General features: G+C 42.1%; 1 protein-coding gene across 2 annotated transcripts in view; it reads left to right on the top strand.

Annotated features, from left to right (window-relative positions):
* ZC3H18 (zinc finger CCCH-type containing 18) overlaps positions 1-18553 on the top strand; it is a 61936-nt gene that overhangs the window by 9881 nt on the left and 33502 nt on the right. Inside the window, exons 3-7 of one of the 2 annotated variants that reach the window (XM_090259005.1) lie at positions 6149-6233; positions 7023-7094; positions 15911-16059; positions 16288-16380; positions 17362-17519. In XM_090259005.1, the coding sequence (XP_090115131.1) occupies positions 6149-6233; positions 7023-7094; positions 15911-16059; positions 16288-16380; positions 17362-17519 (557 nt within the window). The remainder of the gene's footprint in view (positions 1-6148; positions 6234-7022; positions 7095-15910; positions 16060-16287; positions 16381-17361; positions 17520-18553) is intronic. The other variant, XM_090259006.1, reaches the window with a different exon arrangement.

Raw genomic sequence — 18553 nt, forward strand, 5'->3', positions numbered from 1 at the left:
TGTTTGGCACCCCTGTTGTATCCACACAGTTAAATTAACTGGGTCATCAGTGTGTCTGTTTCCTTGTTTCCGTCGCTTCCCACCTCCCTCTTCCTACCTCCAGGAATACAAGTTTCCTAGTTCTGGGACCCACTCCTCCCTCAGTATCTCCAGACCTGGCACATGGTAGATAGCCAGGAACTTTCTTCTGAGCAGATAGAGAAACCTGTTGCTTTGGGGCACATTTAATTTGAGTGCCATTGAGATGCGGAATGGCAGTGAGCGGAAGGTCTGCACCGGGGAAGCCATTCCCATAGAAAGGGCAGTTTAGGCACAGGTTGTGGGTGACTGGCATCAGCCCTGACCACCATTGGAACAACCCAGTGTTAGACATGTATCAGCTTATATATGAATGACTACTGCTGGTTCACTTTTCCTGCTCTCTGTACCAGTTCTAACCCTTCATTTACTGTCAGCTCTCTGCTCGAGTGTGTGCCCTGTGTCCCCACCAAGCGTACTCTTATTTCTTTCTTTCCCAAGATGCCCTGTCCCCAGCTGCATTTCTCTGATGGAGCAGGAACCAGAGGTGTATACTTGGGTCCATGAATAGCCTGTTTCTGGCAGGCCTTTGGTCTGGTCCCCTTTTGCTTAAATCCGTCTAAAGTAGCTTCTGGTCCTAATGGAAACTATACAGCAGAGAGGGCTTTTTCCTTCTGGCTTTCAAGTGCAGCTCTGTTATCAGGGTGAACCACTTGGATATTCTTATGGAGAGGAAGTGTGCATTCAATGAGGCCCCTGAGCAGTTCCTTGCCCAGCAGGTGTCCTGCCAGCCTGGCTGAATCGAGAGGCTCACGGTTCAGAGGGCCCTTTCTGCATACATGGCTGCTCCCAACTCCTCCCTCAGTGTCTGGCCCTGCGTAGCCGGAAACAGTTGAAGAATCTAGACTGCCATGTGACATGTCCTCCTGTAACTGAGGAGCTCTTCCCTGCTGTCAGGTGCATCGTCCTGCTTTTCCCATTATGTTTTGGGTCACTGGGACAGGTGAACTGATTTTGGGGGGAATCATCCCCACTCTCCCCAACTTTTCCTCTCTAGGAAGCTTCTCTGGTAGTGATGTCAATTTGTACAATAAACTCTTGAAATTCTTTTATCTGAACTATATAATTTGTGACTAAGGTCTTGAATTACCTTTATAATGTTTTTGGGGTATTGCCAGACAGCTTTCAGATAAAAATGCCTTTTTGGAAATGCTGTGGTAGGGGTGGATTTTGCACACAGGGTTGTGGGCCAGCTGTTTCTAGCACCCTGGTTATGTGGAGTGGGGTCAGAGGGTCTCCAACAACTGAACTTGGTATGGGCTTTATTTAATCATTCGTCTATTACCTATTTAGGAAGCCAAACTTAAGAAAATCAGATGCCTCTGTGCTTTTCTTTGTACCTGTGCATCTCTCAGAAGAGTGAACCGAGTCACTGTAGTCAACTCCAACTGTGCAAAGGTCTTCCTTTCCTTCTCCAAACCTCTGGTTAGTCTTATCAGAACCATTCCTTCCTTTTGTGTTTCATGAGCAGATGGGATTCGTGGGTCTTTGATTCACCTTTATAGACCTGCTTCCTCCCATCTTTGGTCTGTCTGTCCTCTCCTTGGCTCATTTACTTGGTTCTGTTTTTATATCTTGTCATTCAGTTAACAGGAACTTCGACCACCTGAAGTATATCATGCTTTTGGGGGTATATGTTTTGTTCCATTCTTCTTTTCACCCATGATTCTCACACTGGTAGGGTAGCCTGTCGGAGACAGCAGGACACGTCCTAAGCGGATGGTCTGTGTGACTCCTTGTTCAGAAGTAGTAGCTCTCAGCCCACTTGCATACAAAAATACTTGGAGCATTTTCTTTGTCGATGGTATTTTAAATTCACTGTTCAAATATTGTTCCTTTTATGTCTGGATATATAGTGTCTTTACAAAAAGGTCCTCCTAAGCTTACCCTCATGGCTGAAGGTTTATTGTCTGCAAGTCCCACTCCTTTCAGGTGGTGCGTCCCCTGTGTCCACTCTCCTCCAAGTCACTTAGGTGAGGGATGGCATTAGTCCTCTACCAAAGCCTAGGAAGCTGGTGCCACATTTGAGAGGAGCCCATGCGTTATCTGGCACCTGAAGGACTGGTCAGCACAGCCACATGAGTAAGCATGGGCCACAGTCCTTATTCTTGGCTAGGAGAACCCAGAAAACCCAGAACCTCTGAGAATAGGTAAGGTTTTTTTCACAGCTGATACCATTCTTTTTTGTGGTCCTATATTTACCCCTTTGTGACACATCACCCCACAGGAAGATTACTGTGACTGTTACAGGGTCTGCTTTGGACCCCACTATATCACCTGTCTAAAACGAAAACATTTCTGAATTCCCAAAACATCTGGCTGCAGGGGTTTGGAGTAAGGGATTATAGACCTGTATAATTATCCCATTTTACAGATGCAGGATCCGGGGTTTAAGGAGGCTGTGGTTGACCCAGCTGGCAGTGTCAAGGTGGCGCCTAGGCTTCTGCTCTGGTGCGTGTGTTCACATGCCTCATCTCCTTCCATGCACAGCTGCACCGTGTGGTGGCCATCTCCCTATCTCCCATTGCTGTGGGAGCTGATAATGTTGGAAACAACTTCTTATATGATTGATATATGTGCTCTTTTTAAGGAAAACAAAAACCTGCTCAAAGTAGAAAGTAAAAATCACTTATGCAACCAAGTGCTTAGAGGTAATTGTATCTCAGCACATTGCCTCTGAGGTATTTTTCCATTAATAGTGATAGCTCACTAAGTGCCCATTGCTCATGGGTCTTTTTTGTTTTTTTTCTGATTCTAGAGGAGAAGGGAGGGAGGGAGGGAGAGAGAACTACCAATGTGAAAGAGAAACATTGATCAGTTGCCTCCTGCACGTGCCCAACCAGAGATCGAGCCACGCCCAGGCATGTGCCCTGACTGGGAATCAAACCAGTGACCTTTCAGTTTGTGGGACGATGCCCAACCAACTGAGCCACACTGGCCAGGACTCGCTACTTGCATTTTATACAAGGCACTACATGAGTGCTGAATGCGGACCTGTTCTGCTAGAGGAAACCAAAGTTCAATGTGGAAGGATGTGTCCACAGTCACACCATCAGGATTTGAACTCAGGCTTTCATGCAGTCAAATGTATTTTATAAAAGCATTGAAGTTGAATGTACTCTGTGCATATTGACCCTAGGAAGTGCCGATGGAGGTATGCCAATGAGCCATGGCTATTCCTTAGATTTGTGAACTGTAAAGGTCTTGTACACACCCCCAAGTTATATTATCTGCCCTGTTTTAGCCATTTGGGGTGATATTTTCTGAGAGCTTCACAGGCGCCATCCTTCTCGTAAACCCACCAGTGTGCTTCTGGCCAGATCAGTAGGGCCTCTCCTTGTCCTCTGCTATCTGCTGCCTCTGCTCTAGGTCACATGATCGGGAGGCCTGAAAGAATTCCCATTACACACTTGGTGGAACAGCCCTCAAAAACTGAACGTTGTGAGTTTGGCTCTAGAAGTACCTTTCTTCCGTTGTACTGGCATGTAACTCTGTAATACAGATTTAAGAACTTGTTTTAATCATTCATCATTTGAAAAATCATGTTAAATGAATGGTTGGTTGAAAATTCAGGATATTATATTGCTGAGTGATCTGTTTATTGTTTTTTGTTTGTTTTAATTAAAGGAGAGCCCATAAACCCAGCACACCAGTAGTATGTACAGCCTTGTCTATTTTGGCAGGTGTGGGGACTAGATGACAGTGGTCAGTGTCATCTAGATGCTGTTCTGTGCTTGTTGGTTTGACATATGTGCTTTACTGTGCATTTCTGGGTCTGTTTACTGATCGTTTTTAGAAGTTGCATATACTCCTTCATATGACTCATGTGACTGCTTACCAATCTTAAGATGGGTAGGTGGTTCTTCTTTTTGCTCTTGCGAATATTGATAGTAACACCTTTGCAGAAACACACACCTCTTTAAATCTGATCTAGTGCACTACTATGAATCCTGACTTCTGGAAAACTATTATTTCACTCCTGTGCATCAGTTTCTAAATGAAGCATCAAGATTTGAATGGGTTCTGACCTTTCAAAAGGGTTTGTTTGTTTTAATGAGAACAAAGAGAGAATATTCTTTAAACTCAGATTTAAGCTCATATAAAATACTACATTAAGACTTCAGTGTAGTAATCGTTACTATGAGAAAAGTCATAAAAAGCAAATACAGGCTAAAGGACTAGAGGAGAGAGGTGTTCTGTCACTTAGCATAAAAAAATAAGCACATGTTCTCTTAAGATTTAAAGAAATCATTCTGAGATTAGGGAAGATGTTCAGAGGATACAAACTTTCAGTTACAAGGTGAATTCTAAGGATTTTAAAAAATGAAGTAGAATACGATACTTAATCTCTCAAAAAAAAAAATCCTGTTGGCTTTCGTAAGGAATATAACTCTCAGGCATCTGTTCTTTTTGTTATAAGATGCTTTTTAGTAACTCAGATTTTCAGAGCAGAGATTGTACAACTATTACTTAAGTTTTAAATATAAGTCATTCTAAATCCAGGGTTTGACTTCAGCATTTCTGCATCCAGCAAATGCTTTCAGTTTACTACAAGCCCAACACTGCACTTGGACTGGCAACACACAGTGAGCAGACAGACACAGTCCTGCCTGGTAGAGCCTCCAGTTCCGTTGGGCAGGCTGTGATGGCCATGACCAGTGTTACAGGAGAGGGGGCTGTGCAGACCCATTGTGAAAGGAGATGGGGGGCCCTGAGGAAGGGGACTCAGCTGCAATCTGAAAATGAGATAAATGATGATGGAAAAGGGGAGGGAAGTTCTAACTGGGGCTCAAAAAAGTCATTGTGCATTGTGGGGAGTGTGTGGGAGAGTTCGAGAGACATTGGTGGGACACCAGTTAGGGAGTACTTTCCCTGACCAGGTTGGACAGGGCCATAGTCTAGAAAATGGTGGTGCTACAGGAGATGGGGGAGAGAGGTCCAGTGACTTCCAGACCTCTGCCCTTCAGGACTTTCTGGATTAATTGCACTAGGGCACGCTGGGACAGGCTGGGATATAGGGCAATGAGGACTTTCATCCTGGACAAACCAACAGAGATGTCAGCAGGTTAGCTGGGTACCTGCTTGGGCTGGGAATAATCCTGGGGGTAGGAGAGGGGGTCTCATCTGAGAGGCACAGGTGAGAGGGAATCTGCAGGTCATTGGTGACCAAGGGGAGCAAGTGGGAGTCTGCAGATCAGTAGTAACTGAGGGCCTGGGACAGAGAGGGCTGGAAAGGGCACCAGACAGTGGTCTAGGTCGTGGCTGCTCTTTAGAATCCCTGGGCTTTGGTCTTTTTAAAACTCCCATGTTACTTTCCCAGCCAACGTATACGAACTGTGGAATAAGAATGAAAAAAGAAGGGCCTAAATCTAAGATGAAAGGTGGGTCCACATACTAGCCAGATGGCATCACCAACCTGAGTCACCTAACTTCCCTCCTCCCCACCCCCAGACCTTTTTTTTCTTTTATTGACTATAGAGAAAGGGGAAGGAAGGTGGAAAGAGAGGGAGAGAAACATTGATTGGTTGCCTCTTGTACATGCCCTGACTGAGGATGGAACCCGCAACCCAGTCATGTGCCCTGACTGGGAATTGAACCCGCGACCTTATGGTTTTCAGGACAACGCCCAACCAACTGAGCCACACCAGCCAGGGCCCCACCTCCAGACTTTAAAATAAGGGAAAATTAGTGCTGAATTTTAAGAACATAAAATATTTTGTTCTAAATGTACAAAATATTTAAAACCTTAAATATAACCATTCCCTACCCAGAATTGCTAATTAAGAAAAATAATATAATGAAACCCAGGTTTGTCCCATGCATTATGTGCTTCACAATGTTTTCTCTGTTCTTTCGTGGAATTCCTTAGTCATTATAGGTAAGCTTTGAGATTTCCCATTGTATAGATGTTTGGAAAATGAACATGAATTGGTGAGTGGCTCAGACATGGGTCTTATGACCATATTTTTTCTGGTTTGGTGAAAGCCATGCCTGCTGGTAGATGCCCCTCTTGCCTCTTCCCTCTTGTGAAGACGATTCCCTCTGCAAGTCACATTGTCCTCTGTTTCAGGATGATGATCTGGAAGAGGGCGAAGTAAAGGACCCCAGTGACAGGAAGGTGAGGCCTCGTCCCACCTGCCGATTCTTCATGAAAGGTAATTGTCTGAGTGAAGGGTCTTTACACGGCCCATTTGTGTGGCCTCAGCTTTTCCTGGGACTGTGGTGGTGGTTCAGCCTTGTCAAGTGCCCTGGAGCCTGTGTTAGGCTGTTCTTGGGCTGAAGTATGACAGTTTGTGGTGGCAGTGGTGGTGGTTTTGATATGAAACAATAGTCTTTTATTGGTCTTTTCATCACTTTAATGACTAACTCTGAGGGAAGCCAGCTTTGTCATTTTCACACATGTGGTTCTAGGCTCAGTTGTTTATAACAGACCCTTGGCTTTAATGTAGACAGTATCAATCATTTTTCTAAGTGGTTCTTTTTATAAGGCCAAATGCCCCAGGCACCAGTTTCGACATTTTCCCACCTCTGTGAGGAAAATTACCACTGTTCCGCAAGATGTATCAGAAGTATATCCTTCTATTGAAATGGATTTCTAAATAACAAAGGGATGGCCTCTGAAAGCAGCAAGGCTCCCTCTCTCCTGAATAGTAAACGGTGTGAGTCAAGAAGCAGTAACAGGTGGCAATATGATAAAACGTTGTTGAAAAGTCTGGGCTGAAGTCTTGAGAGATTTGGAAATGGAAATGAGAAATTCCAATTTTAAGGTTTCTTTGATGTGCAGTAGTAGTTCGGGTATATGTCTTATAATTCAGCATTTTCCTTGGATAGTTAGGAAGATGTTTTTCTCTTAATTTTACTCTGACCCTTGATGACTTTGCTCACTGACCCGGCCTGCATGTACCATCTAAAGTTCACAAGAGCTTCCTGTACTTCTTTTCCAGATGTTGTGACACCATTATCCACTCTTCTTCCACCAATATCAAATTCCATACCATTCAGAGACCAGGTTAAAGGTACAAAATATACAATATTCACTCTCTTTAGTCCCTCAGAGTCCCCCTGCTCCAGAGGCCAGACTTCTTTCCCCTGGACCCAGAGTACTACTGTGAAGCCAGAAGGAAGGGGAGGCTTGGAGGGACAGAAAGCAGTTGTGAGCCTTAATACTTAGAGACACTTGATGAGGCTGGAGGGAACTGTGCGCTGACAGCATGGGGAGGGCAGGGTTGCAGGGGCATGCTGGCATCCCATCTCCTGAAGAGGCAGCTCTGCACTTAAAGTGGTCCTTGAATGACCCTATCCCTGTACTGAGGGATGGCCTGATGATGAGAGTACATGGCAGCTGAGGGACTGGCGCACTTGGCCCAGGTCAGCTCGCTCCTCGGGGCATGTGTACTTGGCCTGTGCTGTTTATGTGCTTATTGTTTCTGCTAAGCCAAAAACAGTTGGACTTGCCTGTGTGCGAGGGGCTCTACTGTGCCCAAGAGAGGGCAGCCAGCATAGTCATGATGTAGAGCAGACGTTACATAACGAGCAGCAGAGCCACCCTAAGGATGCAAATAAGCGTACAATACATTTTAGAAGATATTTGAAGTGTCAGTATTCAGAAAATTTAAACTTAAGCAGAAGACTTTTCCATAATGATTTGGGATCAGATGTCAATATATCTGACATTTTTAGATTAAATCAATGGAGATAAATGTATACATAACATGAATGTACTTACAGTCATTTGTAATTAGCACTGTTCATAAATTGGGGCTCAGAAGCCTGGCCGGCTTGTTAGAACTAGCCAGAGGCTCCCACAGCAGGGGGCAGCAGTGTCCACCATTCATGCCATGGAGGCGCTAGTCCAAGGTGCTGGGGTCACACCACTGGAGTAGTTTCCAGAATTTAGCAAGAGAAGCATGCATACAAATGAAGTGAAGTTGCTGGAACAGCAGATCAGCATCATCAGGAGAATCCCGATGGACAAGGACAGGACATCATCTCCATGGACGTCACGGGGTGACCTCACAATAGGAGTCAGGTGCCTCCAGGGTCAAACTAAGTGCTCATTTTGGATTTCAGGGAGTGAGACCAGTGGGTAAGGCTTTCTGCAGTAGAAAAATCTGAAGCTAGTAGCAAGTGGCCTTTTTGCAGCTTAATTGGGCATGATCAGTAACTTGTTTCAGGAATATTTTTAAAAATACGTATTTACCTTTCCTCCTATACTGTTCATTTATTCTATAGAGAATTGTGATATAGTACAAAAGGAAATGGTTGATTTTTTTCAGTGTTCTAGACATAGCTCTGCCTTTTCTTCGTTATGAGAAAATTTTGAGATATAAATGTTTTTGCTTACCTGCAATCCATTGATATGGATATTTTTACGTTGCCTCTAATTGTAGAAGTCACTTGAAAGATTAAGTTTGTTGTGTTTGGTGAGGATACAGAGAAATGGAACCCTCATACACTGCTGGTGGGTGAAAGATAGACCTACCATGTGACCCAGCAATTCCATTTCTGGGTATCCACGTAGGAGAAATGAAAACATCCACACTAAAACTTGTACATGAACATAATGGCATTATTCATAAGAGCCAAAAAGTGGAAACAACCTAAACGTTCCATCAGCTGATGCTGGATAAATAAAATTTGTTTTAACGATGCAGTGGTGTATGGTTTAGCCATAAAAGGAATGAAGTATTGATACTACAAAATGGATGAACCTTGAGAAGATTATGCCAAGTGGGAGAGAGAGAAGCCAGAAACAAAAGCCTGCATATTGTACATTCTCATTAATGTGAACTCTCCAGAACAGGCAGATCCATAGAGACAGAAAGTAGATTAGTCATTGTATAGGCCAGAGGGTAAGAACAGTAAGGGGGTGATGTCTCATGATACAGGGTTTCCTTTTGTGTTAGTGAAATATTCTAGAATTGGTGCTGATTGCACAACTTTGAATATACTAAAACTCACTGAGTTAAATACTAAGCAGTGATATTTTGTGGTATATAAGTTATATCTTAGTTTGAAAAAATATTTTTAATTTTGTTGGCTATGTTTCTATTACAAGTTGTGATCTTTATTTAATTGCCCAGGTGGACACATCAATATTTATGACCATTAACAACAAAATATACTTAGGAATACAAATTGAAATATTTTAAAGCACCAATACTACTTACCATATGTTTTTACCTCACATGAGGCCTGTCCAGAAAATATCCAGCCGCATAATGTGAAAAATGGAGACATTTATTTAAGAAGGTAGAAGAAACATTGTATGTAGGACAATGGTACCTCAGTCCCCTTCAAAGCAGGCACCTTGGGACGTCACAGTTCTCCCAGTGACCATCAGCTGCCCTGTCATATTTTCCTGAATCTCAGCAGTCTGAAATCTCTTCCCTTTCAAAGGTGATTTTAGCTTTGGGAAAGGCCAGAAGTTGCAGGTCACCAAATCTGGGCAGTAGCGGGGCTGAGTCACTTGAATGATTTGATATTTTGTCAAAAACCTCTACACATTACATGATACATGAGCGGGTGTGTTGTCATGATGAAGCTGCCAGTCATCAGTTGCCCAGAGCTATGGCCTTTGAATCATCTGAATAGTCTCCACTGAGGATTGTTCAAGCTTAATGCAAACTTTGATGCAGATTTGTCGCTGGGTCATTTTGAATGTGACGGCCACACAGTACACATGCTCACTCAACAGCGTCTACCGCCCCCACTGACTAGTACAGTGAAGTCATTTTTCGTGCATGCACATTCCAGTCCACTCTCCTGGGCTGCCAGGTTACATTGATGTCATGCAAACCATTCTCATTATATTAACAATGGCTGGATATTTTTCTGGACAGACCTCGTACTTTTGTTTGAATCATCAATACACAGAGTTATTCACAAAGGCATGAAAAGTATTTTCTTTAAACTGTGTCCTCCCTTGTGTTTCTGAACATCCCAGCTGTCAGTAGGGCCGAGACTGTTCTGTGAGCCAAGCTTCCTTGTTTCAGCTGCTTCCTGTTCTTTTTTTAATTGTAGTAAAATACTCATAAAGTTTACCATCCTGACCATTTTTAAATTTACAATGCAGTGGCATTGAGTACACTCATATTGTGGCCATGACCACCATCCATCTCCAGAACTGTTTTCATCTTATAAAATTGAAATTCTGTCCCCATTAAACACTTCCCTTAGCCCCTCCTCGTCACCACTCTGCTTTCTGTCTCAAAGAATTTGACTATTCTAGGTGCCTAATGTAAATGGAATCATACAGTATTTATCTTTTTATGACTGGCTTATTTTACTTAGAATAATGTTCTTAAGGTTTATCCATGTTGTAGCATGTGTCAGAATTTCCTTTTTAAGGCTTTGAAGTAATGCTCCATTGTGTGTATAGACCACATTTTGTTTATCTGTTCATCAGACAATGGACATTTGAATTGCTTCCACCTTTTAACTATTTTGAGTAATGCTGCTATGAATATAGGTGTACAAATATCTCTTAAGACCCTGCCCTCACATCTTTTGAGTATATACACAGAGCTTGTTGGATCATTTGGTAGTTCTGTTTTTAATTTTTTGAAGCCCTGCCATAACTGTTTTCTACAGTGGCTGTACCATTTTACGTTCTCAACAATATACAAGGGTTCCAGTTTCTCACATCCTCACCAACATTTGTTATTTTCTGATTTTTTTTTCATACTAACCATCCTAATGGATGTGAGGGTGGTATCTCCTCACCTCATTGTGATTTTGATTTGCATTTCCCTAAGGATTAGTGATGTTGAGCATCTTTTTGGGCATTTGAATGTCTTTGGAGAAATTTCTGTTGCCCAATTTTGAATCCCTGTATTCTCTTTTATGTTTAAAGCAGCAGTTCTCAAAGTGCAGTCTTTGGACTTCTAAGAGTCCTAGAGACTTTTTCAGGGGACCCTTGAGGTCAAAACTATTTTCACAATAATGTTAAATCTGTACTAATAGTCAGAATATTGACCATCATGCATTCACAGTTAAGTAGTCCAATTTTACATTAAGTCTGTAATAGAGCAGTAAAAATTAATAATTGTTTTACACTTGCATACTGGTCTTTTTTTAAAAAAAAATACTTTATTGAGGTATAATTTACATGCCATAAGGTCTGCCTGTTTTAATTCAGAAATGTTTTTAATATACCAAGTTGTGCAGCCATCACCACAATTCAGTTTTAGGACATTTTTATCACCCCAGTAAGTGCCCTCAGTATATGTTTTTTTTTATATTCAGTATGATGAAATTGGGAGTGCGCATGGAGCCCTCTGCTGCACGCTGAAGTGCAACAAAGGTTCTCTCTAAGGAGGGCATGTTCGAGGTTTGCACTGTAAGCTTCCCACAGCGCGTGTTCACTTGTGGGAAGGACCATGACACACCAAGGTGATGCAGAACCAAGTCTCCTCAAAGACTCACCAAGTGAGCAAACTGCTTCAGGGAGAATGGCTGACAGTGTCTGTTGCTAATGATGAAATTCGAGCTCTCAAGTGAAAATTGGAACTTTGGAAAGCAAGTATCTCTACTGTGGGATCAACAGCTCTTTAGTGTTTAATGAACTTTTCCAAATGACCACTGGGTGATAGTACAGAATCATACCAGAGTAGAAGATCCATTCACAGTTCAAGATAGACTAGTGCACTTTTGTGGAACAGAGTTGGAAACAATTCAGTATCATGATAGGGTTACTAATCCTGAGCTGTGGCTAACTGAAGAAGCCTTCACTTGTCAAGTTTGGTGCAACATCAGAGAGTGTCCAAGAGTACCTGAAGGGGCTATTAAAATGCCCCTTCCTTGTTTAGTTCTATATCTGCCTACAGCTGGATTTTCAATCAAAACAACCCGGCACAGCAAATTGAGTGCAGAAGCAGACATGAGAACCCAGCTATTTTCTATTCTGTGTCAGCATTAAAGAGATTAGCAAAAAGGAAAATAATGCTATTCATATCACTTAAGTATTTTCTAAATATAGCTATTCTTCATAAAGCATCTATGTTAATATTGTTAAATTACATATGTTAAGTATTGGGTCTTAAATTTTTCTCAGTTTTAATTTCTACAGTAAATGTCACTTGAATCTGTACGGTAAATATCACTTTAACCCATTCCAAGAAAGGCTCTTGGGCTCCTAAGACTAAAAAGTTAGTCAAGTCTATAAGAGGCAGTCCTGAAATTATTTTAATTTTTCAACTACCATAAAGTATTCCTTAAAGAAGTTAAAATATCTCAGAATACTGCTGGATGTGACTGGCTGTCTATCCATGTCTGTCTCAGTTCTCTGTGATATGGGAAAGGAAAGGACACATAAGTTCTTGGCATATTGCAACTTTGTATGCGATGGTTTGTTGGATTTATACCTGTTAGAATATGCATTTGTAGAACTCAAGTTTGTTCTTAGGATTTGATTATTAGACTTAAACATTCTGCCTTCCTGTCATGAAGTAGTTTAAACTGCTTTATTGTATATTCACAATCTGATTATTATCTATTCCTGTCCTTGTTTAGACTAACAGGAAATGGGAGTAAGGTATATTTAAATAAGACCACTATGTCTTATATAGAAATAAGGAGGTCTTTGTTTAAAATTCTAGTGTGAAACAAGTACTTTTGTGTGGAAAAAGAGACAGTGTAAAATTATTTCAACTGATCTAGTAGTATGCATTGCAAGTACGGTGAGTGTACCACCCAAAACCAGTAATCAGCACTGCACTGTGTTGATCACCAGTGGAACCAGCAATCAGAAATTTAAAGTTGTGGTGGTTCTGAACCTCCCACACACACATGCTCAAAAGTATGCCTGTAGACACAGCATGCTTTCTTCTTCTGACATTTCATATCATCGGAGAGATGGATTCCTTGGGCTTGTGTAGTGTGTGGTTGTGACCAGTGGGTTGCTGGCATGGAAGATACGGATTTCATTTCCTGTCATCTCTCTGTCTAGTTTCCTTGATTTCTACTGGGGCCCATTAGGTTTTCTGCATGTATTGTTTGTTTCAGTGATAGGTGTTTGGATTTGTTGCTGTTGAGCTCGCAAGCTCCTTTTTTTATAGAGAGATGTAAATTTTGTAGATATGTTACTTAGTGGGAAAAAAAAAGTAGGGTTCAGCCCAGAGTGTATAATATAACCAGGAAAAAATAGGGATGGGTACAGTGATTGATTGATTTCTTAATAAATTGATAACTGCCTCTGTGGAGGGCCCTGGAGGCATGGAAACCTCATTAAATACCTTTTAGAGTATTTGCATATATATACCTTTTTGTTTACATTTTCCTTTTATTTAGTTTTATTACAAAAAATGTATAATATATACTGTAATGTTTACACAGGCATAAATAATAATAAAAGAATAAAACAATTACTGATGTGCCCACCATCCAGTTAAGAAACGGAATATTATCAATGCCTTTGAAGCCCTGTGTTTGCCAAGATGAAGAAACTTATCCCATTGAACTGCCTGTCACAGTGTTTTCTATTTTCTTCTGTTCCCTTCTGGCTCATATTCCTGTCCTTATATAATTGTGAGCCTATTTATTCATCCAGTCAATCACAATCCTTGTAACTTTTGTGTTTGTGAAGTTTCAGAAGCAGTCCATACAATTTTTTTTTCTTAGTCTTCACCTGAGGATATGTTTATTGATTAGGAAGAGAGAGAAAGAAACATCAGCGGGAGAGAGAAACCTCAATCGGTTGCCTCCTGTACATGCCCCGAATGGGAGTCCTACCCGCAACCTAGGTGTGTACCCTGGCCAGGAATCAAACCCACAGCCTTTTGGGACACAGGACAATTCTCTAACCAACTGAGCCACTCGGCCAGGGAAACCAGCATACAATTTTAAAACCAGAAGATTAATTTTTGCTTCCATCTCCCAAAGAATTTTTTTTCCAAATAAATTTCTTTTAATTATGAAAGTAATATGCGCTAATGAGAATCAAGACAAAAGATAAAGGTCTTTCTCCTCCCACAGTCCCAACAGTTTGCGGTGTATGCTTCCAGACTTTTCTACACAGATCAGAATTCACTTCAAAATGGCTAATGGAGCTGTACTATTTTGACTGCTGTCTTTTGGGCTGTGCTTACTAGATATCTGTCCTCCTCTTTGGTGGCCAGGGGTGCAGACATATGCTCAGCATATCCAGGAGCAGGAGGTTCCAAAGGGTCGGGCTTCTGTCACCCACCAGTGTCTCCAAGAGGCATGTGCCCCTGCTCTTGCCTCTCACTTTCCTCATGTGTTTCTTCTCGTCCACCTGTTCCTCTTTCCTCCCCCTTCCAATATGGGTATAAGAGATCTTTTATATGAGTGGCTAGCTCATGGGCAATGTTTTGTTTTGAATTTTTTAAAAATAAAAACAGAATAGCAAATACCCATTTATATACCATCCAGATATATATATCAGATTAAAAAGTTACAGAAAAGTGGTTTATATTGTTATTACTTTTCTGTATGTGCAAATTTTCTACAATGAGCTTTTACTTTTTTAACTACAAAAGCAACATAGAATGCAATGAGTTTTGTAGGAGTCGAATAGCGAAGTTGGTAGTGTTTTGAAGTTTATTTAGTTGTGTGGCCACATAGTCTTTTTTTCTTTCAAACCCCCTATAGTACAGTATTTCCTCTTTGACTTATATGTGATTTCTCAAACACTCTTAGGCACTTTAAAAGTTAATCTGTCATTTTTGCATTCTCAGAGAAGCAATTTTACTCGTACTTTATTTCATATTTAACTTAATCAGTATATTAGTTCAGTTTTAATACGAGTTTACGTATTCATGTTTAAAAGGTAAAATTTTGTTTTTTTCCTAAATACCAAATGAGTACTTCTTTTTAATTTACCTTGTACAAGGAAAATCATGTTTTGTTGACAGAAATGTTCAAGTGGAGTATTTTAAATAGTTTAAAATTTAGCTACATGTTAACCCATTAAAAATGTTTTTTGAAACTAATATATTGTGTACCATATTTATTTTTGAGCTAAGTGATTTACCCACTGATTAGATTTAAAGCTTTGACTTCTTGCCTTCTGTGTTGAAAGGTAAGTGGTTACCTTGAATAACCATGATGTTCTCATCACTGAATAATACTAAATGATGATTCCTTCTTTTTTCTTGTAAAGTATAAACACCTAATTTATTCTAATTATGTGTTTTAAGTACCAGAAATATACTGAAATTGTTTGTGAGGCTTTTGATAGGAGAATTGCAAATTTAAAGAGCTGGTAAAGACTACCATGGGACAAGCTTTCAGAATTATGTTCATTTTTATGCTTCTTACTTTTTATTTCATTATGATCAGGTTTTAAGTCAGAATCATGGTATTGTATGTATGTGCACCTGTGAGCCTCACTGGGGATATAGTGTCTTTTCTCTGAGCAGTAAACCCACAGAGCAGGGGCCACCCCTGTTTGGGAAGCTCTTGAACTTTTCTGTTTTGAGGGGCTGTATTTTCTCTTAACACATGGCCGGCCCCCTTCTGGAATCCTATGGCAAGTACTGCTCATTCCCTGGCTGAGGGTCTGGCCTGCAACTGACTGTTCAGTCCTGCCTGCCAAAGACCTGGGTGTGTGTGCAGGTGAGGGTCGAGGGCTCAGGTGTGATGAGTGAGCCCACACACACTTGCACTGCAGCCAGTTGGCTTTGGCCTGTCCGTACTCAGGCTCATGTACCTTACAGGGTGGAGGGTGTCACCGGTCACCTGTAAGTGTGTTCAGCACACTGTCTAGCATATCATAGGCCCTTGGGGAAAACCCAAGCAAAGCATGCAGGAAGCTGGCCTCATGCATATGGGCTCTTGTAGACATATTCTGACCTAACTTTTGTTTTCTTAGGGAACTGTACCTGGGGAATGAATTGTAGATTTATACACCCTGGAGTCAACGACAAGGGCAACTATTCCCTAATCACCAAAGCCGAACCTTTCCCACCTAATGGTGCCCCGCCTCTTGGACCTCACCCACTGATGCCTGCCAACCCTTGGGTGCGTGAATATCTTTTTTTTAGTTGCTAGCAAATCAGACATCTAAACCGTTGTGGTTGTGGCTCTCTAGTTAAAAACACATTAATATGCTTGTGTAAAAGATATTTTTGTGGCATCATAGTCACAGAGCTGCCTTCCAGATGCTTCCAGGTATTTTTGTTCTCGTTTCTTTATGGATTTTAAAGTTTTGCTTGCTTTCTCAACTTTTCCCTTTTCGTTTTTTAATAGGGTGGGCCAGTCGTTGATGAAATTTTGCCTCCGCCCCCTCCAGAACCCCCTACAGAGAGTGCCTGGGAACGAGGACTTCGGCATGCAAAGGAGGTAACAGACTTCAGCAGAAAACCTGAGAAGAAAAATACTAGTGATGGTCCTTGCACAAAACTAGCATTTCCTTGATCCAAAGACAGAGATCAAAAACTCATAAAGCCTCCTAAGTGAGGTATATTTCTGCAATTTATTTGAAGAGCTAGAGAATGGAAAATGATTTCTAATTGTCTATCTGAGGCATGCTAGGCCATGACCAAGCTGAGAGAAACAAGGGAGTCCCAGTGTAGAACACAGGCCCCCTATCACTGTCTTCATGTGGCCTGGGCAGCATTGGACCACACCCAACTGGTGCTACAGCCCCTGACCACTCACTCAGAGCCACTCCCCAGAGTTAGTGCACACTGCCACCCATGAATGGCCTGTCTCCTGGAGAAGTCATCTTCTCCCTTGAGATCCACGAGGCGAACATAGGCCTCCCCTCTTCCTGCTCTTTTTCTCCAAGCCACACTTTGGCCCTGGATGTCCAGGCTACTTTCTTGAGCTCCCTACGTTGGTTGCTCTTCAGTGAAATGATAGACTAAAATAAAACCATTCTCCCTCCGATAGCACATACTTCACCACCCCTCCTTTCCTCTGAGACTTGAATGGCTCTTCTGCTGTGAGCAGACTTACCTTCCTCTCCACACTTGGTCATCATCACTGAATGAGTATCTGTGGTTCCTGAGTTGAATGCCAGGACTATTATTAGGAAGCGACCACCTTCATCACCCTTCCCAGAATGAGTAAGTCCCATGATGCTGCTTAGTGGGCCTGTCCTGACTGTCAGGTGCAGCTGTGTACAATGACAGAGTGCTCCAGTCCCACAGAAAGGCAGATGGGGTCCTGTGTCCACTCCAGGCATAGAGCTTGGGCACACTTGGCCTGCTAAGCACTCAGCTGTGCCACACTGGCCAAGCTTCCATGGGTCAAATCAGGACAGGCTTCCCTTTGTTTTTCCTAACAGTAACTGGTGTTGGCTTCTTCTCACAACGGTAGGTTTTAAAAAAAGCAACCATTCTAAAAGAACAGGAGCCTGATTTTGAAGAGAAAAGGTTTACTGTGACCATTGGTGAAGATGAACGGGAGTTTGACAAGGAAAATGAAGTTTTCCGAGATTGGAATTATCGGATCACAAGAGATGTCAGAGATACCACGTAAGGAATGGTTTATCTCTTCATTCCCCTTTGCAAGAGAATTAAGTTGTCCCCAGCTGTGTGGGGCTCAGGTCCCGGAGGGCAGTAGCACATGGGTCCACCGTCGTGTGGGGACAGGTACCTGTCCACACTCCCAGGACTGAGAACGACATCCCTGAGATCATGCCAGACGTCTTACAGTTGACTTTCCCTCAGTATTTTGCTTCCCTGGAGGAAACATTTTAGTTTTGTGTCAGTGCCTTGTCACTGGGAAGGGCTCACGTTCATTTGGCCTGTCTCCTCACCTCTTCCCAAGTTACCCAGGAACCAGGAAAGGCTATGAAATTCGTCACTAAATCCAGGAGCAAGGGAGATATGACCCTTTTCATTGTGAATGCTGTCTTTGTTATTTATTCTACCAGATGTTTTAATTACTGGTCTTTTAAAAAAATAATTACAGAGCTTTCACCAGGTGGCTCGGTTAAAGCATTGTCCCATGCACCAAAGGGTTGTGGGTTTGATTTCATGTCAGCCCATACATAGACTGTGGGTTCAATCCCTGGTCAGGTCGCATATGGGAGGCAACTGATAGGTGTTTCTCTCTCCGTCTTTCTCTCCCTTCCCTCTTCTCCGCCCCCCCCCCCAACCTCTCCCTTCCTCTCTCTCTACAATCAGTAAACATATCCTCAGGTGAGGACTAAAATAATGATTGCAGAGGAAGTACACGTAGTTAAAAAATGTAAGTCAAGTCTTTAGAAATTGTGTAACAGACTTCCAGCCAAGATGGAGGCATAGGTAAACATGCTTCACCTCCTTCCACAACCATAAGAAGGATCACATCTGCCTCAAAACAGAAAACAACCAGAACTGCCAGAACATCGAACTGCATGGAAGTTCAATAAAGATATAAAGAATCAATACTCATCCAGACAGGTAGATAGAAAGCTGAGGCAGAGAGTACATGGTGTGGCAGGCGGGCGCCTGCAGAAAGAGCAGTCACACAGTATAAAAGCTGGGAGAGACACCTGGGTAGCAATCCCAATTCCAAGCCACAC

The sequence above is a fragment of the Furipterus horrens genome, unplaced genomic scaffold (assembly GCF_987537825.1).
Source record: "Furipterus horrens unplaced genomic scaffold, mFurHor1.1.pri manual_scaffold_13, whole genome shotgun sequence".
Classification (NCBI taxonomy): Eukaryota; Metazoa; Chordata; class Mammalia; order Chiroptera; family Furipteridae; genus Furipterus; species Furipterus horrens.